At 69.8% G+C, this 22625-nt stretch overlaps 1 protein-coding gene across 5 annotated transcripts in view; it reads left to right on the plus strand.

The window, feature by feature from the left end:
- CACNA2D2 (calcium voltage-gated channel auxiliary subunit alpha2delta 2) overlaps positions 1 to 22625 on the plus strand; it is a 93148-nt gene that overhangs the window by 44186 nt on the left and 26337 nt on the right. For all 5 annotated transcript variants that reach the window (XM_084902264.1, XM_084902263.1, XM_084902265.1 and 2 more), the window contains exons 3-4: positions 4820 to 4936; positions 22188 to 22247. In XM_084902264.1, the coding sequence (XP_084758390.1) occupies positions 4820 to 4936; positions 22188 to 22247 (177 nt within the window). The remainder of the gene's footprint in view (positions 1 to 4819; positions 4937 to 22187; positions 22248 to 22625) is intronic.

Here is a 22625-nt window from a genome sequence, read left to right on the forward strand (position 1 = left end):
GCCCCTGCTCTGAGTCCGCACCAGGGAGCTCGCAGCCACAGGGGCCGGGGCCTGGGCGTCCCCAGAGCAGTGGGCTGGGCTTCTCGTGCACCTGCTGGGGGCCCCCTCAGTCCCGGCAGGGGCTCAGGGCTGGTCGGCTCTGCCCTGCGTGTCCTCAGAGGGGGGTCCCCTGGTCCCCGGCTGCCCCATCGGTCAGTCCTGTGGTCTCCAAGGGCGATTTACCCCGGGGGACAGCTTGGCAGGGCGGGGGTAGGGGCTTGGCCCTGACGGGCTGGGGTCCCCGAGCACCCCTCCTCCCTGCTGGCCCCACTCAGGGTCCCTGAACCACCACGAGCACCCTGTCTTCCACCCAAGCTCCCCCCGGTCCCTGACACAGGGCACCCCATTCTGGCAGCTGCCCCGCCTCCAGCCCAGCCTGCGGCTCCGGCGCCTGCCCGCAGCCCGGCCAGGGAGGCCCGGCCCCTCGCTGGCCACTCGCTGCGTCTCTCTCGGCCTCTTGGCACGAGGGCCGGGCGGTTGGAGGCCCGAAGCTGCTGCTTTCGAGACCAGGGACCCCACAGCAGGAAGTGGCCAGAGGGGGCTGCGAACGGGAAACCCCCAGGCGCCCGATCGTGGGGCCCAGCTCCCCCCGCCTGCCTGGACCCTGCCTGGCACCCTGGGCAGCGGGGAGGGTCCGGGGTGCTGGAGCCCCCAGCGGAGCCCCCAGCGGAGCCGGGCCTCTGAGCAGACAGCGGCAGCAGCAGGGCCCGGCCTGCGTCAAATCCTCCTCGTTCCATTTTCCCTCTGATTTAATTTTCCGGAGATTAGGGCCGTTCACCTTGGCTGCGGAGGAGCCGCTGCGTGCCTGTCTCGCTCACGGGGCTGGGCGGCTGGTTAGTCGCTCAGGCTGGTTCTGCCGGGCCTCCCCTCCCCCTCCCAGGACGGCCGCCCGCCTGCCACGGGCCCCGGCCGCCGGCATCGCCCTGGCTCTGCCCCAGGCCCCCTCAGACCCTCCAAACCGCCCGCTTAGCCCGCACGCTCCTATGCCACTGCCTCCTGCCCTCCCCTGTGCCCGCCTGGCTCCAGACGGCCTGCCCCCTGCCATCCCTCCCCTCTGTGGGGTGCCGCCCTCCCTCCTCCCCATCACGCTGGTGCGGAGCCACCGCCACCTGTGGGCCTGCACCCCGTCCCGCTCTGGCCCAGCGGCCCTGCGGGGGGGGCGTGCAGGCGCTGCGGCCGTGGGGTTTTTCCAGCGGCTCGCGGCCAAGGACACCGCAGGCATGCGCCCTCGCTGCGGCGCTGAGCCCTGCACCGTGCGCCCGGAGTCTGTCCTGAGCCCCCGCTCCCCGCCGGGCCTGCGGGCGGACAGCACCTCCCGGGCCGCACGGGGAGAGGGCCCATCTCCCGGGCCCATCGGCTGGGCTGTGTCTGGGGTCTCCGCTCCGGGCCCCCGGGACAGGGCCACGGGAGCAGGGCCACGGGAGCAGGGCCCCCGGACAGGGCCACGGGAGCAGGGCTGGAGAGTGATGGCGAGGTTTGAGGCGCCTGGGGCAGGAGGAGGGGGTCTCTTGCACCCCAGGGCTCATTGGGACGGGGAGGCAGGCCTGGCTGGCGGCTGGAGCAGCCCCTGCATTCTAGAACTGTGCCCTCACCGCCCCAGCAACGCCTGGCTCCGTCCCCACCCTTGGCCCAGGGCGGAGTGGGATGGGCAGGGGGAGGTGAAGGGAGCGGAGGCAGCGTCAGCTGAGGGGCAGCAGGAGGAATCTTGGGGGCCGGGGACCCAGAGCCCCCAGGTGCACGCAGGAGGCGCCACGGGAAGAAGGTTCTTAGGCCGAATGGACGGGAAGGAAGCCTGGCAGGTGCAGCCCAGCCCCCAGCGCTAGCTGAGCTGCAGGCCAGGCTGGAGGCCTCAGACCGGGACCAGCGGGCCCCGAGCTCTGCTCTTGGACCTGGGCCTGGGCACAGGCATTGGCCGAGGGGCACGCACACAGACCCGGTGCTGGGAGAGACCGAGGAGGGGCTGTGGCGCCCCTGTGTCTGGCTCCCTGTCGTCACCCCAGGACACAGGCTGAGGTGTCGGAGACACGGACAAGATGGCTCGGGAGGGACTGCCCGGCGAGGCCGGGGGGGGGGGGTGGACAGACCCCGGAGACCGAGGCTGTGGGCCCAGGAGTGGAGCGGTGGCTTCCAGTGCAGATCTAGCCGGAGAGGGTGGGCGGGAAGGGGCCGGGTCCCCCTGCAGGGTCCTGGTGTGGGAACAGCAGCCGCGGAGACCGCGGTGCAGCGCCTGCTTGGGGGCGGGGGGGCTGTGGCGCGGACAGAGGCTCGGGGGGGGCGCCTCTCGGCGGGTCCCCTGCCTCCAGCCCTCCTGCCGTCTGTTGGGCGGTGGGGGGTGACCCTGCCGCCTGGAGACCCGCTCTCTTGGCGGCTCCCTGGCCCTGCCCGGTCACCGGGCCAGGCTGCGAGGGACACCGGTCCCCGGGAGGTGCCCGCAGGCCACGGGGCCCAGCCTCAGGTCTGGGCTGGACCCCTGGGATAGGGGCACCTGGGAATGACCTTGACGGGGCATCAGGTAGGAGAGCGGCATCTGTCCGGTGCCCAGAGCCGCCAGGCAGCTGCGCCCCCTGCTGGCACAGAGTGCTGGGTGCGCTCCGCAGGCTTGGGCAGTGTGGCTGGGACTGGGGGTTCGGAAAGGGGTGTGTTTGGCTCCTGAAACCTGGGGGGAGGGGCAGGGAGCAGGGGAGGAGTTGTCCTTGGTCCGCCCTCGCCTGCTTCTCAGCCTGTTTCCCAGCCGTGGGCTCTGGCTCCAGCTCCCGCATCCCCAGAGGCTCCCAGGCCCTCACCCCTCCCTGACCTCTGCCGCCATGGGGACCCCTGTCTGTGGCTCGGCCCAGGGGGCAGGGGCAGCCTGGCCTGTGTCCCCTGGAACTCCCGGCTCTTTATCCGGCCCCGCAGGTCGCCCTCGAGTGGCCTGCTCTGTGGGAAGGAGCAACTTCCCCGCAAATTATTTTGTTCTCCGAGAAGGACAAAGAAAAGAGCAGCCGGAGGGAGGGGGGAGGGAGCGGGAGCCGCTCTGTGCGGAGCGTTAACCCGTGGGCTGCCGGGCGCTGCTGGGCAGGGGCTCTGGAGGCGCCAGCCCCCCCTCCGCCCGCCCTGTCAGGTGCCCAGGCCTTATCTCCCCTCCCCTCTGTCACTATCCGACCTTATCTCCCGCCTGCCTGCCTGTCTCTCGCTGCAGCCTCTCCCGCCTCCTGTCCCCTCCTCCTCGCCCCTCTCGGTCTCTCACACCCCCCTCTGCACAGCCTGAGGCGGGAGCTCGGTCAGGGTGGCAGGACCTGCCCGGTCACCTGGATGGACACCTGGACCCAGTCAGGCCCAGGCGTTTGCAGGGGTGTCCAGTGCACGCGCACACACACACACACACACACCCAGGCCTCCACTCGAACAGAAATGCCCAGGATCTGCTTCTCTGACTGTGCGAGCCCCAGGCTCTGACACACACACACACACACCAGCACGCAGCACGGCACAGGTGGATGTGTGCTGAGCCGTGGCACACGCTCGCTCACGCAGGTGCGGGCTGTCAGAGGTGCATGCCCGTGTGCATGCCCCCTAAGGGGGGAGGAGAGGCAGACTCGCTCCCCCCTCTTCCCTGGTCCCCGCCCCCACTCTCCGTGCCCTGAATGACAGGACCCTGGGGGCACCCAGCGCTCCCGCTGCCATTTCTGCCGACGCCCGGGGGCAGCGCCAGCGAGAAGGGTGCAGCTGCAGAGCCCGTGTGGAGGGCGGCGGCGTGCGGTGCCGTGGGTGTGCGGTGTGTGTACACGCGTGAGCGTGAGGGTGTCTGTGTCAGTGTGTGGTGTGTGTACACGCGTGAGTGTGAGGGCGTCTGTGTCGGTGTGCGGTGTGTGTACACGCGTGAGTGTGAGGGCGTCTGTGTCGGTGTGCGGTGTGTGTACACGCGTGAGTGTGAGGGCGTCTGTGTCGGTGTGCGGTGTGTGTACACGCGTGAGTGTGAGGGCGTCTGTGTCGGTGTGCGGTGTGTGTACACGCATGAGTGTGAGGGCGTCTGTGTCGGTGTGCGGTGTGTGTACACGCGTGAGTGTGAGGGCGTCTGTGTCGGTGTGCGGTGTGTGTACACGCGTGAGTGTGAGGGCGTCTGTGTCGGTGTGCGGTGTGTGTACACGCGTGAGTGTGAGGGCGTCTGTGTCGGTGTGCGGTGTGTGTACACGTGTGAGGGTGTGGGCGTCTGTGTCGGTGTGCGGTGTGTGTACACGCGTGAGTGAGGGCATCTGTGTTGGTGTGCGGTGTGTGTACACGGGTGAGTGTGAGGGCGTCTGTGTCGGTGTGCGGTGTGTGTACACGCGTGAGTGTGAGGGTGTCTGTGTCGGTGTGCGGTGTGTGTACACGTGTGAGGGTGAGGGTGTCTGTGTTGGTGTGCGGTGTGTGTACACGAGTGAGTGTGAGGGCGTCTGTGTTGGTGTGTGGTGTGTGTACACGGGTGAGTGTGAGGGCGTCTGTGTCGGTGTGCGGTGAGCTGTGTGTGCTATCGCCCCCCTTCATGACTCCTCTCCCGCCCCCCCTCCCCCTCGCCGCTCTCCCCTCGCGGCCGGCAGGGGTGCTGCCCCCGGCCCCGGGGAGGAACCCCGAGTTCCAGGGCGACAACCACAGCCAGTGCCCCTGCGGCCGGGGCTGTGTCCTTCCTCCGCGTCCCAGAGCCACTGGGCCCCTCCCAGCCCGGCGCTCTGTCTCCGGGCCAGAGCCGGGGGTGGGGGGCGGGGAGAGGGGGCGGGGAGACGGGGACGGTGGGACCCCGGCCTCACTGCTCCGCTCCCCCCAGATCTACAGGGACAACCGGAACCTGTTCGCCGTGCAGGAGAACGAGCCGCGGACGCTGGTGGAGAAGGTGGCCGGCGACATCGAGGGGCTGCTGGCCCGGAAGGTGCAGGCCCTGAAGGTAGGAGCCGGCGGGTGGAGGGCGGCCGGCCTCGGCCCTGCCCCTGAGGGCGCCGTCCTCACCTCCCGGCCGCCTCGGCAGGGCGGGGCCGCAGGGACGGCGGCTGAGGCGGGAGCGGGCGGTGTGATCTGGGGGAGGCTGCACGCGCGGTGACCTGGGTCTGGGGGACCCTGTGTGGGTGTGATGGAGGGGCCTCTGCCTCCTGTGGTTCTCCCTCGCTCTGGGTGTGGTCAGCGTCCCAGGGCGGCACCTGCAGGTGGTGGCCTGCCCGTGCCTGGAGGCTGGCGGCCGGCCTGATGGGGAGGCCGAGAGGGGAACCTGAGGGCCCGCGGGGCAGGCTGTGGCCACGTGACGCAGGCGTGCGGGCCTCTGCTTGACCACAGCTCCGCCTGGTCCCCCGCCTCCCTCTGGGCCTCGGCCTCTCCTCTGGACTCCGAGCACAGCGGCTCTGTGAGGTGAGAGAGCTGGCTGGGGCCCCCACTCCCCGGAGCAGAGGTACCACTGCAGCCGCCCCGCCTGTGTCAGAGACCAGTCCACTCAGAAGGAGGGACGCACAGCCCTGGCTGGTGTTGCTCAGTGGTTAGAGCGTTCGGCCTGCGCACTGAAGGGTCATGGGTTCAGCTCCTGGTCAAGGGACGGCTCTGTGTGGGCTCAGAGCCAGGGACGTTTCCCCGAAGGAACTCATCACAGGGTGAGTTCCTTCCGGTGATTCCCGGCCTCTGACTGCGGGCCTGCACGTGCCCGCCTGCGGTGAGCTAGAACATGGCAGATCGCCCCGCACCCTCCCACCAGCCTCGCGCTTCTCCTCCCGGCCCCAGTCTACCTCTGAGGACTGGCGAGCCACTGGCCCAGGTCTCCCAGCAAAAGCAGGCGTGAGATCCAGGCAGCTGGGCTCAGACTGGGAGAGGCCAGCAAGTGAGCCAGGAGGGGCCTGGGGCGGGGGGGTGCTCAGGAGGAACCCCAGCACGAGGTGCTAGAGCGACCCCCCAGATCGGGGTGGGAGGGAGCTAGCTCCAGCCCCCACCCGCCACCCTCCCCCTTCTCTGCCCTCCTCTGTGCCACCACCAGTGGCCACGTGGCACCTGCTGTCCACGGGAAGACGGGGTTCTGGTCTCTCCTGTGATGACCCAGTCACCTTGGGCCCGGCCCCGCCCCCGCAGTTCCCTCCTCGGTCTCCCGGTTCCTGGAACCATCCACGGAGACCAGGCACCGGGCCCCCTCCCCGCACCCCCACGGCCCTGGCGGACGGGACACGGGTGCTGCAGCGGCTGGGCCCCGGGGGCTCCAGCGGGCAGCGTTCCCCCCGCCAGCGGCCTCTCCGGGGAGCGAGCATCATTTAGAGAGAGAAATTAAAAACCCTTCCGCACCCAGCGCCCTGCTTCTGCGCTAATGGCCACTTAACCCAGTTAACGGAGGCTCTGCCGGCAGCGCGGCCGGGGCTGTTCAGGAACGGCTCCCGGCCGGGCGCTCCGAGGGGCGGGGTGAGCGGGGGCCAGGACGGGGGCGTCCGTGCTCGGCAGGGAGGAGAGTCTGCGCGCCCCCAGCCCCTCGCCCCGCGCGCTCTATGCCAGGTTGCCCCTCGCAGGGTCTCAGCGTTGGTGTCGCCGGCATTGGGGCCCGTACGTCTGTGTGCGGCTGCTCGGCGCCCGGTAGGAGGTAGGCATCATCCCACTAGGTGCCAGCCGTATGCCACGGCCCCGGAGGCAACAGCCAAAAGTGTCTCCAAATACTGCCAGCTGTCCCTGCGGGCAGTGCCCCCGCCCCCCATCTAATGGACAGAGGGGCAGACGGGCCGGGCGGGCGGCCCCAGCAGGAGGACGGTCCCTGCAGCCCGAGGGCCAGCCGTGAGCTCGGGGCTGCCTGGAGGCGGGGGAAGCTGGGCCTTGGGCAGCTGGTGGCCACCGGGCCTCGTGGCGGGGTGGACGAGCAGGTGGCGAGGCCGAGGGCTGAGGTGTCACCAGCAGGAGCCTCCTAAGCCTTAGCGGGCTGCGGCTCTGGGCTCTCGCTGAGCGGCCCGGGGACGGGGACAGACAGGCGGGGATTCTGCCTCCGCCCCCGCCTCCGGGCAATTAAAAGGTGCGGCTGCGGGGCTGACCGGGGCTGCCGCCCTCCATTCCCGGCTTCGAGAGATCTGACCTTCCCTTTCCCGCCGGAGACAGGAGGCGGCGCGGGGCACCCATTAGGCTTGTGTGTGGGCGCCGGGCGGCAGCTCCCCTCCTGGTGGCGGTGTTTTCGGCTAATTATCTCCCCTCGCCCAGACGCTGCCCTCCGGCGAGGTGCCACCGCCAGGGACGGCGGGGGGGCGGGACGCGGGAACGGGCCCTGGGAGTGCCTGTGGTGTGGGACCCCAGGGCCACCCCAGCAGGGAGAGGCCAGCAGTGAGCCCGGAGGGACTGGGGGGGGTGCTCAGGAGAAACCCCAGCACAGGGTGCTAGGCGACCCCCAGGTCGGGGTCGGAGGGAGCTAGCTCCTGGGAGGAGGAGGCCGCACCCGTGCAGGAGGGAGGGAACTGCCGTCCACTCTCCACCACCCGAGGGCCCCGGGGACGCCGAGAGGGAGGCGGGCTGAAGAGGGCGGCAGGTGCAGCTGGGAGCCGTGGGCCTGCACCCCCACCGAGGGGGGGATCTAGGACATGGGGGAGGGGCCAGTCAATGCAGGAGCTCTGAGCTTGGAGGAGATGGGGGGACACTGGACCCCCTACCCAGAGGGGGCTCTGTCCCCTCCCAGGGTCCCCGCCAGCGCGGGGGCAGGTGCTGGGCGGGGGCAGGTGCTGGGCGGGGGCAGGTGCTGGGCGGGGGCAGGTGCTGGGCGGGGGCAGGTGCTGGGTGGCAGAGGAGAGGGCCTGCAGGTGCCACAGGGACAGACCAGCCTAGTTTAGGATCCGAGGAGAGAGATTTAATTGAATCTTAATAGTGTCTGGCCCTTTGTTCTGCGATCCTCGTGCGTGGGGGAGACCGGGGGGGCGGGGGGTATCTGAGGTAGGACGGGCAGGTGCCCGGCTCTTCTCTGTCCTCCAGGGCCCGGACGACAAGGAGACACTGGGCCAAGCAGGGGACACGAGAGGGCAGGTCTGAGGAGCGGCCCAGAGGAGTGGGGTCTGAGCCGGCCTTCCCGGAAGGCAGAGGAATGTCCTAAGGGGCGGAGGGAGGGACAGGCACCAGCCTAAGCCCAGGAGCCGGGGGAGCAGACGGACCCCGCAGTGCGGCCTGTAGATCACGTGTCCCCCGCGTGGGAGGGGCTGGAGGGGACAGAGGCGGGGGCAGGGCCCACACCTGCGTCTGGGAGAAGCTGACCTGTCAGCCTGGCTCCGCCCTCGTGCAGGCGGCCCCCGGGCAGCCAGGCGCCCTTCTGCCCCCATTCCTGTGGGTGCAAATACACAGCCTCCCCTGCGGCAGCCGCACTTGGGGAGCAGGGAGCCCACGGCTGGTGGGAGGGCACAGAGCGCAGACCCAGTCTGGGGGCGGGGGCGGGGAGGGGGCGGCCAGCCCCGGGCGCTGTGCTCACACAGCCGTGGGCCCTGGGGTCTCCGAGAGGAGGGGCCTGCTCGTCCCGGGCCTGTCCGCCCTCACTCTGTCTCCCGGCCCTGTGCCCGGTGGGTGGGACAGATCCGCTCAGGGTGACAGGACGTGACCACACCTCAGGAAGAGCCGGTGGGAGCCGTGGATGGTGACGGGGAGGAGGGGGATGGAAAGGGGTGCTTGAGATCTGACCAGGGAGAGGAGAGGGAGGGAGAGAGAGGGCCCAAGGCGTGTCAGCCTGCGTGCCAGCCTGCGTGCCTGCACACGCGTGTGGTGACGGAGGACTGCCTGCGGCCTGGCTCTGCCGACGCTGTTCCTGGGAGTCTGACATTGGCCTCAGACCACAGTCCTCCGGTTTGGACCTTGTCTGCCCCCGGAAGAACCCCTGGCCTTGCCTGACCCTCCGGACGGCGCACAGGGTGCGGGGACCCGGCTCGGAGGAGAAGACGCCAGGAACTGGGGGCTCACCCAGGCTGTGCCGCACCCACTCCGCCCGGGCCTCCATTTCCCTTCCTGTGCGGGGACACACACAGAGCCTCACGTCTGTCACAGAGCTCCCGCCCGGGCCTGGAGACCCCGGTGCAGGGGGGTGCTCGTGGGGGTCACAGGGAGGGGCCCTGGACAAGCCTGAGCCCCTCGAGCCCCACCAGCGTGCGGGCCCACCGGGCTGTGCGGACCCCACGCCAGCCGCCCCTCTGGACAGCTCGCCGGCCCCGCGCCCTCCCCCCCTCCTGCTCCCGCTCCCGCTCCCTGCTCCCTGCTCCCGCTCCGGGCCTCGCCCCCCCCCCCCCCGCCCCCTGCTCCCGCTCCGGGCCTCGCCACTCCCCGCCTGGGCCTCCCCCCCGCTCCGGGCCTCGCCGCCCCGGCCCCCGCTCCGGGCCTCGCTGTCCGGCGGGGACGCGGCCTGCCCGGCCCGGGCGGCGTGTTGGGAGGCTGGTCACGCGTGGCCTGGTGCCGCTCCTGTGTTTGCCCACGCCGCCCTGCGAATGGGAGCCGCCGCGTTTGCTGTGTCAACACCAGCTGGAGCCCAGCTAGGGAGATAGCGGAGGAGCCAGGCCCGCCGCCCGCCGCCCTGGGCCCCCCCCCCCTGTCCACCCGCCCCGTCCACGCAGGACCGCCGGCCGGGCTGGCAGCGGTGGGACCAGCGAGGGCAGCCCCAGCAGGAGTGACTCCGGAGGGTCCGCGCCGCCTCCCTCGGCCCCGCTAGGGAGCCTGCGGGCAGACGCGGCCTTCCGGCCTCTGAAGGCTGAGCCTGGGGCTTCCCCGCCCCCCAGGCAGCACCCTCTCGGCTCCCCGGTCCCAGCCCCGGCCCTGCCCTCCCGGTGCTCACAGTCAGAGTCCAGCGGTCCCAGGAGCGGAGGCCGAGCGGTCAGGCAGATGGCCAGACAGACAGCTGGATGGGGCAGAACTCCAGGGGGGACTCGGGGGCCTGAGCAGGCAGTTGACATGGGGTGTGAGCTGGGCAGGCGTGGGCTGGGGGTGGGCGGGGGCTTGGGGAGGGCACAGACACACAGGTAGCTTTGGGCTGGGTTGAGGGGTGGCTTCACAGACAGACGGGAACAGAGTCCCGGAGCCCGGAGGGAACAGGCCCCGCCTTTAGCCAAGGCTGTCCCCCTGCTCGGGCCCAGAGCAGCTGGCCGCAGGCAGAGCCTCTAATCCTGTTTGCGTCTGGAATGAGACACACACACACACACACACACACACACACACACACACTTCATCGGCAGGTTTTCCAGAAATGAGCCGGGAGGGTGAGCCACCCAGGAGGCAGAGGCCTCGGGGCACAGACCAGGCAACTGGGTCAAGGGTCAGAAGGCCAGCTCTGGCTGGGGTGGCTTAACGGTTAGAGCGTTGGCCTGCGCACCGAAGGGTCACGGGGATCAGGCAGAGTCCGGTGTGGCTGCAGAAGTAGAGTGGGGAGGGGAGCAGGGTCAGGCCCCCCGAGTTCGGATTGGGGTGTGGAGTTTTACTCCAGCCCAGGGGAAGCGGGGTGCAGAGTGGAGGCCATCGCAGTGTCAGGAGGGCACGGGGAGGGGGGTCCTGGGCAAACAGGTGCAGAGCCGGAGCGGGGAGTCCGGGACAGGCTGCGGAGTAAGAGGGGAGCCCCCAGGAACCATCTGGGATGGTCTGGCAGGAGGGACCCGGGTGACTGGGTGCAGCGGTGGGAGCCTGCAGCCCCGGGGGGTGGGGGGGGCCTGCTCCCGGACCCTGCAGTCCCCGTGCTCCTGCACAGCTGAGCGTCGTCACACCTCCCAGCCCAGGGCCCTGAGCGCCCAAAACCCTCCTGAGCTTGTATTTTAGCTCCTCAGCTTGGGCCCCGGGGGCACAGGGCCTGCTGGGGCTGCTTTTAGACCGGGTTTGGGGTCCCACCTTCCTGTGCACCCAGAGTGCCCCGGGCCGAAGGGTTGGGGAGTGGGGCGCCATGAAGGGGGGGGCGGATGTGCCCAACCCCGGCCAGGCGGAGGGCCCGTCCTGGGCCAGCAGGTAAGTGCCGGTCATTGAATCAGAAAGGGCGTGTCTGCTCAGCCACTGGGCAGAGTGACAGCCCAGTTAGTGGCATGGCCACGGCTCCCACAAGCTCCCGGCGGTGAGGGTGAGGGTGAGGGTGAGGGGGGCGGGGCGGGGGCGGGGAGTGGGGTGAACACGTGAGAGGGGTGATCTTCCCTGTCCTGGGCGTGTGCACATGCCCGTGGGGTGTCCGGACGTGAGGGTGACCTTGTGTCCCTGCGCACACTGCTCCTTAGCGGAGGCCCTGGCTCCCAGTGGCCCAGGGCGGAGCTGTGCGCCCGCGGGGTGAGGGGCCGCCGCCCCCCGGCCATGGCAGACTCCGTCCCAGGCTGACGGGCCTCCCCGGCCCCGCGAGCACACCGGGCCCCGCTATCGAACATTCTCCTCTAATCGCATCTCCCCGTGTGACTGCCATGCAATTAGCTCATTTTGCAAAATGCCGCATCTGTCATATTTCCCCTCCGCTCTTCCTTCCCCGGAGAGGGTGGGAGGGTGGAGCGGGGAGATTTATGGCCACAGGGCCACCTCAGGGGTCTGCTCGGGCCCCACCCCCGGCACACAGACTCCCCCGTGACCCATACGTGCACACACCTCAGGCCCAGGGTCTCCTGAGCGGGTGGCGGTCGGAAGGCAGGTCCCGGGTGGCCTCTGTCTGCCCAGGTGACTGTGCCTGATGGGCCGAGCCTGGAGCCGGTGTGCAGCGAACACCAGGGTAACGGGACCCCAACGATCTTCACTGTACCTGCCCCTGGACAGGTCTCATGGTGGGTGGACTGTCCTCCCACAGAGCCTGGTCCAGCAGCAAGGGGGACAGTGGACTGCGGAGCCCCCCAATGGGTCACCTGTGACCTTGGCCTTGACCCTGACCCAGCATGGCTGCTGCAGCCACAGGGCACCAGCCTCCTCCTCCTCCTCCTCCCTGGGAGCAGGCGGTGGGGCCGGGCAGAGGGAGCCGCCGCGGGAGCCACGCTGCTGAGCACCCTGCTCCCCTCCCACCCATTTCCCGGATGGGAACGTGGAGGCTGCCGGGCCCATCGGCACAGAGAGCTGTCGGAGGCTCAGCCCTGCAGCCGCGGGAGGGACCCTGCCGGGAGGACGGGGCTCAGGGCCTTCAGCAGGCGGCGCCTTCTTTCCCTTCCCTTCCCTCCCCCCTCGGGCCTCCCTGTCTCCCGCCTTTTGCTCCAGCTCCCCTGAGAGGTGAGTTCTCTCCGACTTTGAATCGGAAACGCTCCCCTCTCCCCCCGAGGTGTGCTTCCCCGTGACCTTCCTCCTGGAAGGAGCCGGAGGAGGCATGGAGGTCAGGCCTTCCTGGGTCTCCACGGGGGACCCAGAGCGAGCAGGGCCTGGCTGCCCCCCCAAACTCCCTCCCCCGTGCTGTGCCACCCTCCTGGCTCCCTGGCTCTGCGGGGGGCGGGGAGGGCATTTCCGAGGGCCCGGCCTGCTGTCCCCACCAGCACTGAGGAATGGCCACAGCCCGTGCCCCTCGTCGCCGGTAGGAAGGCCCCGTGTTCCCGGGAGAGGGCTGTCGGCTGCCGCAGCCTCGGGGTCACCCCGCAGCCCGCGGTCCCAGGCGGGGTGTGTCCCTCGGCGTTACTGGTCAGGGAGATGCAGCCCGGGTTGTGTCATGGGCCTCAAGGTCACCAGCTGGCTCCCAGCGCCTCTCACATGTAGTGTTCCCAGCTCGGCTCGGGGACACAGCGCCTCCTGCAGGCCGGAGTTGGAATTGCAGGCCGAGGGGCGGCTTTGGGGGAAGAGCCGGCTGGGCTGGGTTCCCTCGCTCCGTGGAGCCTCGGTGGGCCACCAGGAAGGGCACGGTGATGACCCGGCGGCTGGCCAGGCCGGTCGTGGTGAAGACGGGAGCGCTGACTCCTGAGGGGAGCTCTGCCAAGGCCCCCCCTGCAGGGGCACAGGGGGCGCCCCGCGGCACGCACAGCAGCAGGCGGGCGGCTGCCCTCCCCTCCCCTTCCGCTCCCAAAGCCTCTTCGTTCCTGAATAAAGTGGTTTGTTCCCTGAGTGAGGGACCGCTCTCGGCCGGCCTCTCTGCCCAGAGCAGCTGGCGGCTCCGGACCCCGCGCCCGCGGCCTGGCTCCGGCGGGCAGGGGCCGTTTCCGATTTGAATGTGAATCGAACGAGGAGAAAAATGTTTCTCTTGGCAATTCCGCGGGAGCGCGCTCTTCTGACAGATGTTGGCGTTTATTACCCGTCGGCCGGCGTTCGTGGCGCAGAATGGCTAATCATTTCCGAGACGGCAGGGCGGGGAGGGGGGGTGGCGGCGGCGGCAGCATCTGCCCGCAGAAGGCGCGGGGCCACGGATGCCCGCAGAAGGGCACGGGGGCCACGGATGCCCGCAGAAGGGCGGGACCACGGATGCCCGCAGAAGGGCGGGGACCACGGATGCCCGCAGAAGGGCGGGACCATGGATGCCCGCAGAAGGGGCGGGACCACAGCCCAGCCCGGCACCCCCTCCCGGTCGGGGCCTTCGGGTTGTGCGGTGTGGAGTGGCCCAGAGGAGGCGGGGGGCCTGCTCTTGCCGGCGCAGCCTTGCCCTTGAGTGAGGACTCGGGAAGGTCGCTGGGGCTGGGATGCTGGTCCCGGGCCTCTGCGCGGGGGCAGGGACACGGCTCCGGAGGGGTGTCCCGGCCGCGGAGGACCAGCCCCGGGCAGGGGTGCGCCTGCCCGGCCCTTGGCTGCGTGTCTTCCTCACCGTGGGCTCTGCGGGCGCGTGGGGGGCGGACGTGACCTTGTGCTGGTTGTGGGTCTGCCTGGTGTGCCTGCACCGTCTACAGGAGAACTGCCCGGCCTTCGGGGTCCGGCTCGGCTTGCTGGGCCTCAGAAAGGGGGCCAGGCTGCCCAGGGCGCACACGGCCATGATGGAGGTGCCCCGAGTTTCAAAGGGCATTGTGGGGAATGGACTGTGGAGTGGGTTCCCGGGGGGGGGGGGGGGGCCTGGCGGCCAGACCCCCTCCTTTCGGTCGGCCCGGCCAGGGGCCTTCCTCTCGCCTGGGCTCCCGGGAGCCTGAGCGGGGACCCAGCATTCCTCAGGACGGCGAAGGCTCCGCCTCCACACGGCCCAGGCCCCGCTCCAGGTCAGTGACCCTGAGGGCGATTCCTCCTGCAGGCCCCCCCTCCCCCCTGGAGACCCAGCCTCCCACCCCACCCCACCCGTCCCCTCCTCACCCCGCCCCTCTGTCCAGAGCAGAGACAAGCGCTGGATACCCGACTGTCCGGCCCCGCCAGCTCAGGGTGCGGCTCCTCACTCCCCCTGCTTGGGTGCCCCCCCTTACGCTTCTGCACCCCACCAGCTCCTAGCCCAGAGGCAGAGGCAGGTCCGGGCGGGATGTGATGGCCCTAACAGCACCATCCCGGGCCGGCTCTGGGCTCCCGGCTGAGACCAGCGGGCGCAGGCAGGGAGGGTGCCGGGCCTGGCCAGGGGAGGCGGGTCTCAGGCCCCAGCGCTGAGCCCGGAGACGGCCTGGAGCCGGTGGCCCGGTCTCTCCTGGCTCCAGCCCTGGCCCTGGCAGCCCTCCTCACCGGGAGGGTGTGCCCAGCGCCCCCAGGCGGAGGGCCTGCAGTGCCTCTGGCTGACCAGGTGCCCGCTCTGTCCTCCGGGTAGAAGGCCATCGTGGCACCGTCCATTAAGCAGGGCATGCTCAGAGGAGAAAATTGCCACTATTTTCCCCTTTTACTTCACTGTCATCAAAAACTGATCCCGTATTGCATCCTTATTTCAAAGAGCGAGCTAAAAAGTACAGTAAAATCCCACTCCTCTGAGCAGCAGCTGCATCAGGCTTCCCACTCTCCCCACCGCACCCCCACCCTCACCCCCCGCCCCCTACCCTCATCCCACCCCCTCCCCCACACCCACACCCCCACCACCACCACCACCACCACCCCCACACCCACACCCACCCCCCCCGCCCCCTACCCCCATCCCACCCCCTACCCCACACCCACACCCCCACCCTCACCCCCCGCCCCCTCCCCCCATCCCACCCCCTACCCCACACCCACACCCCCACCCTCACCCCCCGCCCCCTCCCCCCATCCCACCCCCTACCCCACACCCACACCCACACCTCCACCCCCTCCCCCACACCCCCACCCTCACCCCCGCCCCCTCCCCCCATCCCACCCCCTTCCCCACCCCCACACCCACACCTCCACCCCCTCCCCCACACCCACACCCACACCCCCCGCCCCCTACCCCCATCCCACCCCCTACCCCACACCCACACCCCCACCCCCACCTCCACCCCCTCCCCCACACCCCCACCCACACCTCCACCCCCTCCCCCACACCCACACCCCCACCTCCACCCCCTTCCCCACCCCCACACCCACACCTCCACCACCACCCCCACACCCACACCCACACCCCCTCCCCCACCCCCTCCCCCACACCCACACCCCCACCCCCCGCCCCCTACCCCCATCCCACCCTCACCCCCCACCCCCTATCCCCATCCCACCCCCTCCCCCACACCCACACCCACACCTCCACCCCCTCCCCCACACCCCCCGCCCCCTACCCCCATCCTACCCTCACCCCCCACCCCCTACCCCCACTCCACCCTCACCTCAGCCCCACCCACACCCACACCCACCCCCCAGAAAGGGAAGAAAAACGTGGCCGTTGGAGGGGCTGCGGCTGCGGCCAGCCCTCGGGGAGCGGGCAGGAGGGGATCTGGGTCTGGGGAAATGTGGGAGGAAGCGGGGTAATTGGGAGGTTAATTTGGATCTAAATGGAGCGATTCGTTATCTCACTAAGAAGCGGCTCGTTTTCCAGGGACACGGCCGTGCCTGCCAGATGCCGGCCTGCCCATTGGCGGGCGGTGGCTCCGAGCAGCCCTGCCGCCGCCCTCCGCCCGTCTCACCCCGCAGAGCAGCGGAGGGGACGGGGAGGTGGAGACGGGGTACAGGAAGGGGGAAACTGAGGCTGGGGAGAGAACTGCTCGGGTCTCCGGGGTACAGCTCAGATTCGTGTCTTTCCTGAGCCTCAGAAAGCTGGCTTGACACCCCACAGGGCACTGTGGCCTCCTGGCCCCCGTCCAGGGTTCCTGGACCCAGAGGAGGGTGGGGTGGAGGAGATGCCCCCAAATAGTGGGTCCGTGGCCGCGGCCCCCCTCCCCCGCCGGCGCCGAGGCACCTGGGAGGCCGGTGGGCCCTCCTGCCCGGAGCAGCCCTGCCGCGGCGGGGGGCGGGGGGGACGGGCCGGGCAGGAGCCGGGCCTCCGCCGCCCGCCCTCCGCTCACTGGGCAGCGGCTGCAGAGGCCATTAGCGCTGGCCGCCGCGTCCCACAGCTCTGACAACCGCTGTCACCAAGGCTCCCGCTGTCCGGCGGCCTCGGCCCCGCGTAATAACCGCGTATCCCGGCTGATTGCGGCCGCGGACGCACCAGGATCCAGGCTTTTCCGGGCGTGCCCACGGCAGCGGTGCGCCCCCTCACCCGCAGGCCTTCGTCTGCCTGGCGCCCGTCCCGCCCCGCTCCCAGTCCGGCCAGACAGTGCCCGGGCAGCCCGGGGCGGTGCTCATGCGGCTGCCGCCGAAGCCGGGGCAGCCACGGGGGAGTCCCCGGCGCCCACGCCAGCAGAGACGGCCGAGCGGCCCATCGCCCCCCTCCCGCTCTGAGCGACAGGGGGCGCCGCGCCTCCTGGCTCAGCCGCCAGCCTCGGCGTCCCGGGCAGCGGAATGGGAATGGCGCCCCCTGGTGGTGATCAGGGCCCCGGGGGCTCCGGGCCGTGTGGAGCAGGAGGGAGCCTGATGCCCGTGGGAGGGGCTCGGCCACGCCGCCACGCGCTGTCCTCCCATGGTCGGCCTTCCCCCTTGCGGCCGCACCGTCGGGACCACCAGGGGCCTCGGTTCAGAGATGCCGTGATCAAGGTTCATGCGCAGCTCCTGGCTGCCCCAGGGGGCGCTGTGGCCGCTGATGGGGAGTAAGCTAGCCCCACCCTCGGGGCTCTGCCAGAATGGTGAGGGGGACCTCGTGGGGCAGTCCCCCGGCAGCGGTCCCACACGAGGCTGTGCCCTCTCGGGAGGCAGGGCTCGGTGGGGTCTGCTTTATTCTTTTTTTCCTTTAGCCTCCGGCGGCGAGCACAGCCTTCTGGGTAATGAGATGCAAATTGACAGGAAAGACAATGAGCCAGCCTGCGGCCGGTGGGGCAGCTCTGAGGCAGGCTGATGGCCCCCGTGCCATTTCCATGGCATTAGCGGTGCCCGCCGCCTCCGGCGTTCGGCACTTCCCCAGAGGCCACCTGACGGCGCTTTCAACAAGCGGTGGTGACCCTGTGGTCCGGACCTGGGCCAGGCGGGGCCACGCTGCCCTGACCTGATCCGGGCTCCACGGTGTGGCCCGCAAGCCGGAGCCTGTGGGGAAGGCCCGTGGACAGGCCGCGGGGCGGGGACGTGAGTCAGCCCGGGCTCGGACAGGCCCGGCCCAGGTCCGGGCTCAGGGTCCGGGCTCAGGGTCCGGGCTCAGGGTCTGGGCCCAGGGTCCGGGCTCAGGGTCCGGGCTCAGGGTCTGGGCCCAGGGTCCGGGCTCAGGGTCCGGGCTCAGCAGGCCCAGGAGGTCTGCGTAGCCAGCACGATGCTTCCAGCGGAGCCCATGTTGTAAAGGTGGCAAACGGGTCTCAGGCAGAGGGAGGCCTGGCCCGGCCTGGAGGCCCCCGTACAGGCCCAGGTCTGCCCCTAACGGCACATCGCCTGGGGCGATGCAGGTCTGGGCTCCCGCACTGGGCAGCGGGGCCCCAGCCTCAAGGTTTCCGCGGTCTTCAAACCCGACCCTGCCTGCTGTGCACTCAGTAAGAGTGCCCTTGCCAAAGCCAGTTTTGCTCAGTGAATAGAGCGTCGGCCTGCGGACTGAAGGGTCCCGGGTTTGATTCTGGTCAAGGGCATGTACCTTGGTTGCGGGCACATCCCCAGTGGGGGGTGTGCAGGAGGCAGCTGATCGATATCTCGCCCTCATCGATGTTTCTGTCTATCCTTCTCCTCTCCTCTCTGTGAAAAACCCATAAAAATACATTTTTTAAAAAATAGTGCCCTGTCACTCTCCCTGTCACCCAGGGCTGCCGCTGGAGCCCTGCCTGGAGTGGGGCCCAGAGAGCCTAGACCCGTGGTCGGCAAACTGCGGCTCGCAAGCCACAGGCGGCTCTTTGGCCCCTTGAGTGTGGCTCTTCCACAAAACACCACGGCCCGGGCGAGTCTGTTTTGAAGAAGTGGCGTTAGAAGAAGTTTAAGTTTAAAAAATGTGGCTCTCCAAAGAAATGTCAATCCTTGTCCTGTTGGTATTTGGCTCTGTGGACTGATGACCGAGCCTCCTGCTCTGTCCATGGTGCTGAAAGTCTGGGCCCAACCTGCCCTGGGGTCCCTGCTGCCAGGGCTCCCTGACCCCTGTCACCCAGGGCAACCAGAGAAAGACCCCGCTCCTGCCGCGCCCCCCCCCGACAGAAGACAGCGGGCCGGGGCCTCCTCCCTCCTGCCCTGCACCCCCAGCCGGGCCAGCCCCCCACCGAGCAGTCCCAGCGCCCCACTCCCGCTCCCCCCGAGGTTGGGCCTAATCAGAGCTAATCAAAAAATTATGAGCTGCCTGATTACTGATTAGGTTCCTAATGTTAATGGAGTCGAGAAGGACCCGCTCAGGCAGTGTTTTAGGGGAACGTGTAAAAATAGCATCGCGGGAAGGGGCATGGCGGGGAGGGGCCCCCCGTCCTCCCAGACGGGGCTCGGCGCTGCTTTCCGGGGGACGCGGCTCCTGGCGGAGGCCTCCCCGCAGCGAGTGCCCGCCAGGCAGCGCGCCCCGTGGCGGCCCCGGCGGGCCCGAGCCCAGGACCGGGCCGGATCGCCGTGGAGCGAGGCGGGCGTGAAGAACAGCTCACTGCCCGGCGGGGTGGCTCAGGGCTGAGCGTCCGCCTAGGAGCCAGGAGGGCACGGTTCCATCCCGGTCAGGGCACAGGCCTGGGTGTGGGCCGGATCCCCAGTGGGGGGCGTGCAGGAGGCAGCCGGTCCACGATTCGCATCATTGATGCTTCTCTCTCTCTCCCTCTCCTTCTCCCTCTCCCGCTCTGAAGTTTTACATATATATAAAGAAGGGACCTCGGAGGGCAGGAGGGCAAGGCCGGGTGCCAGTTGTGCCCAGGAGGCTCTGGTGTTGGTGGTGCACTCGACAGGAAGGCAAAGCCTGGCCTCTCCATCTCCTGCCACGCACGAGCCCTGGGTCCCGGGCAGCTCCCAGCCGCGCCCATGCCCTTCTCCCCACCCCTCGGAGCCCAGCACAGAGGGAGCTGGGACAGGAGCTGCCCTCAGGCTGTCGGATGGTAGTGGTCAGGGTAGCCACCCTCGGAGCAGGCCCTGTGCCGGGCAGCGCCCACGGGCTACGGGCTGTGCAGGGACGGGGCCGAGGGGGGTCCCTGACCCCTGACTGTGGGTGGACCTGCTTGGAGCAGGCGGGGCAGAGGGACAGGCCCCCACTCCGGCCAGGGCAGCAGGAAGGAGAGCCGGCAGGGCCGGGACCCCCGCAGCCTGCCTGGCTGCCCCGATGGTGGGTCCTGGGTGCTCCGGCTCCCTTCTCGCTAAGCTGCACCTTGCTTCATTATCATGCAGATATTTTAATTATGCAGATATGTTTTTAGACAGTTTTAAATATGTATATTATTTACTCATTAGACCATAACAGCTCTGGAAATTGGAAATCTGTATTTGGTATCTATCAGAGCACAGTAGAGAGCTAACACAGGGCCCACGGGAAGGGAGGGAGGTGGGCACCCTGGTGCCTACGCCCCCCCAAGGCCCGGGCCCGGTGACACCATGGTTGGGGGTGGGCTCAGAGCAGCGTCTGGGGGCCCCGTGACTGGTCCGCTCTCCTGGGGGACAGCAAGGGAACCACCTGGGGCAGGTGCGGGTCCTGCGGCCGGGCCCCTCCTGCCAGGCCGGTGCTGCCCCAGGCGTCCACTGTCCCACACGCCGTCCACCCCTGTTTGCTGCCTCCGTTCCGCACCGGGGCTGGGGGCCGTGGCGCTCACCGGGGAAGGAGGGGCTCAGGGGAACCCCCTCTCAGGGTGGGGTGGGGAGGGGAGGAGGAGGAAGAGGCACCTCTCCCGCCCGTCCTCAGGATTAAGTGTGCACTCGCCGTGGGCGGCTCCTGGGGTGGGAGCAGGGGCTGCGGGGGTCTGCCCGCTCGGGGGGTCCAGTGTGCACTCAGACGCTGCGCGCAGGAGGCCACTGGCTCAGGTCAGGCAGGATTTGAACCCAGGCCCTTGCTCCGAGGCCCCAGGGTCCAGGCTCTGACCCACGACCCCTGGGGCTCCTCAGGCCTGCCCGTGGGTGGTCCCAGCCCTCCCTCCGCCCCCCTGCCCACCCCAGCCACACTGCCCACCCCAGGCCGTTCAGATGCCCGGCCCCCTCCCCCTCGCCCCCCAGGCCTGTGCTTAGCAGTTTGCCCGCGTGCGGCGCCCGGGCCCGGCTGATTGATCTGTAACACCGAGAAAATAATAATGGCCTGATGGCTGCGAGGATTAAACGTAATCCTTTCACTGCGGCTATTGCAACTGTTATTCTCGAGTCAGCAGCTGACCCCCGCCTCCGAGCCCGCGGGCCCCGAGAAGCCAGGGAGGCCGGGTGCGGGCCCTCCCCCGGCTCCCCTCCCGGGCCAGGGCGCCGGGGCTCAGCCCGTGTCCTGGGCCTGGAACCCGGCCGCAGAGCTGAGCCCCGGGAGCATCAGGAAGGGGCGGCAGCCATGGCTCCCGACTCCCGCCCTCCTCACGCTCCGCCCTCCTCCAGGCCGGGGCCGAGCCGTGTCCTAGGTGCTCCGCGAGCAGTCGTGACCGGCGGTGTTCACCATGCGTGTCACCGCGCCACCCCGGCCACGCCCTCTGCAGAAGGGCACCCTGGCTTGTGCACGGGGGCCTCACCTGTCCTGGGTGCGCTTTAGGGGGAAGGGCGCCCCCGGAGGGAAAGGGGGGCCGGAGGTGGGCACATGTGGGCCCCTGGGGTCTCACAGCAGCTCTGTCCCTTTTTCTCTCATTGATTCCAGAGAGAGGAAGGCAGGGGAGAGAGAAAGGCGTTGATGTGAGAGAGAGACATCCGTCGGCTGCCTCCCGCACATGCCCTGACCGGGGATGGAGTCTGAGGACCTTCGGTGCATAGAACGACTCTAACCACTGAGCCACACCAGCCGGGGCGACTCTTTGCCTTTTATAAAAAGGAAAGTTTTGCCTTTTATGTGCAGAGCCCTGGGGGCTGCTGAGGATGTGGAGGCTGGGGGGGGCCACGTGCTCAGATCCACATCTTAAAGGCTCCAGGGGCCATGGAGCTAGATGTCAGAGGGCAAGGAGGACGCAGGGCCTGAGGGAGCTCAGAGCCTGGGGCGGGGGGTGGGGAGGCATCCTGTCCACAGGTGGTTTGAGTGATAGCAGGGGCACCAGTGGTGGACCAGACTGGGCAGAGGTGGGCGGTGGGCAGAGGTGGGCGGTGGGCAGAGGAGGGCGGTGGGCAGAGGCGGGCGGTGGGCAGAGGCGGGCGGTGGGTGGTGGGCAGAGGCGGGCGGTGGGTGGTTGGCAGAGGCGGGCGGTGGGCAGAGGAGGGCGGTGGGCAGAGGAGGGCGGTGGGCAGAGGCGGGCGGTGGGCAGAGGAGGGCGGTGGGCAGAGGAGGGCGGTGGGCAGAGGCGGGCGGTGGGCAGAGGAGGGCGGTGGGCAGAGGCGGGCGGTGGGCAGAGGCGGGCGGTGGGCAGAGGAGGGCGGTGGGCAGAGGCGGAGGGCGGTGGGCAGAGGCGGAGGGCGGTGGGCAGAGGAGGGTAGTGGGCAGAGGCGGGCGGTGGCAGAGGAGGGCGGTGGGCAGAGGAGGGCGGTGGGCAGAGGCGGGCGGTTGGCAGAGGCGGGCGGTGGGCAGAGGCGGGCGGTGGGCAGAGGCGGGCGGTGGGCAGAGGAGGGCGGTGGGCAGAGGCGGGCGGTGGGCGGTGGGCAGAGGCAGGCGGTGGGCAGAGGTGTGTGAGGGCGTTTCACCCTGGGCGGGCGGTGAGCAGAGGTGTGTGAGGGCGTTTCACCCTGGGCGGGCGGTGGGCGGAGGAGGGCGGTGGGCAGAGGTGTGTGAGGGCGTTTCACCCTGGGCGGGCGGTGGGCAGAGGTGTGTGAGGGCGTTTCACCCTGGGCGGGCGGTGGGCAGAGGTGTGTGAGGGCGTTTCACCCTGGGCCGGGGAGGGCTCCTGCCCTCTGACCTCCCTGTGCTCTGTCCGCAGAGACTGGCCGACGCCGCAGAGACCTTCCAGAAAGCCCACCGCTGGCAGGACAACATCAAGGTGAGGACTGCGCCCGCCCCGCCCCGCCCCGCCCGCCCCTGCCTCCCCCTCCCCCGCAGGCACCGCTGGAGGACCCGCTGCTGCACTCGGTCACAGTCCCCGTGCACCCACACGGCCCCGTGCTTCTCGGGGTCCGTGTCCCCGTGTGAGAGGGACGGCTGGGCGGCGGCGGCCTGTTGCTCGGACGTGGTGCTAAAAGGGGCATCCACCTGCCAGCCGTTAGGGGCCCGGCCAGGGGCAGGGTGGGTGCAGCTGTGGGCACAGCACCCCCGGGCCCTGGCTGCTCCTGCCCTGAGAGGTGGCGGGCATGAGCTCCGGCTGGTCCACCCCGGCGTGGCCTGAGATGCCGCTCCGGGGGGGGTGGCCACAGGCCCGGCG

Source organism: Pipistrellus hanaki, assembly GCF_964339955.1.
Source record: "Pipistrellus hanaki genome assembly, chromosome: 13".
NCBI classification, from domain to species: domain Eukaryota; kingdom Metazoa; phylum Chordata; class Mammalia; order Chiroptera; family Vespertilionidae; genus Pipistrellus; species Pipistrellus hanaki.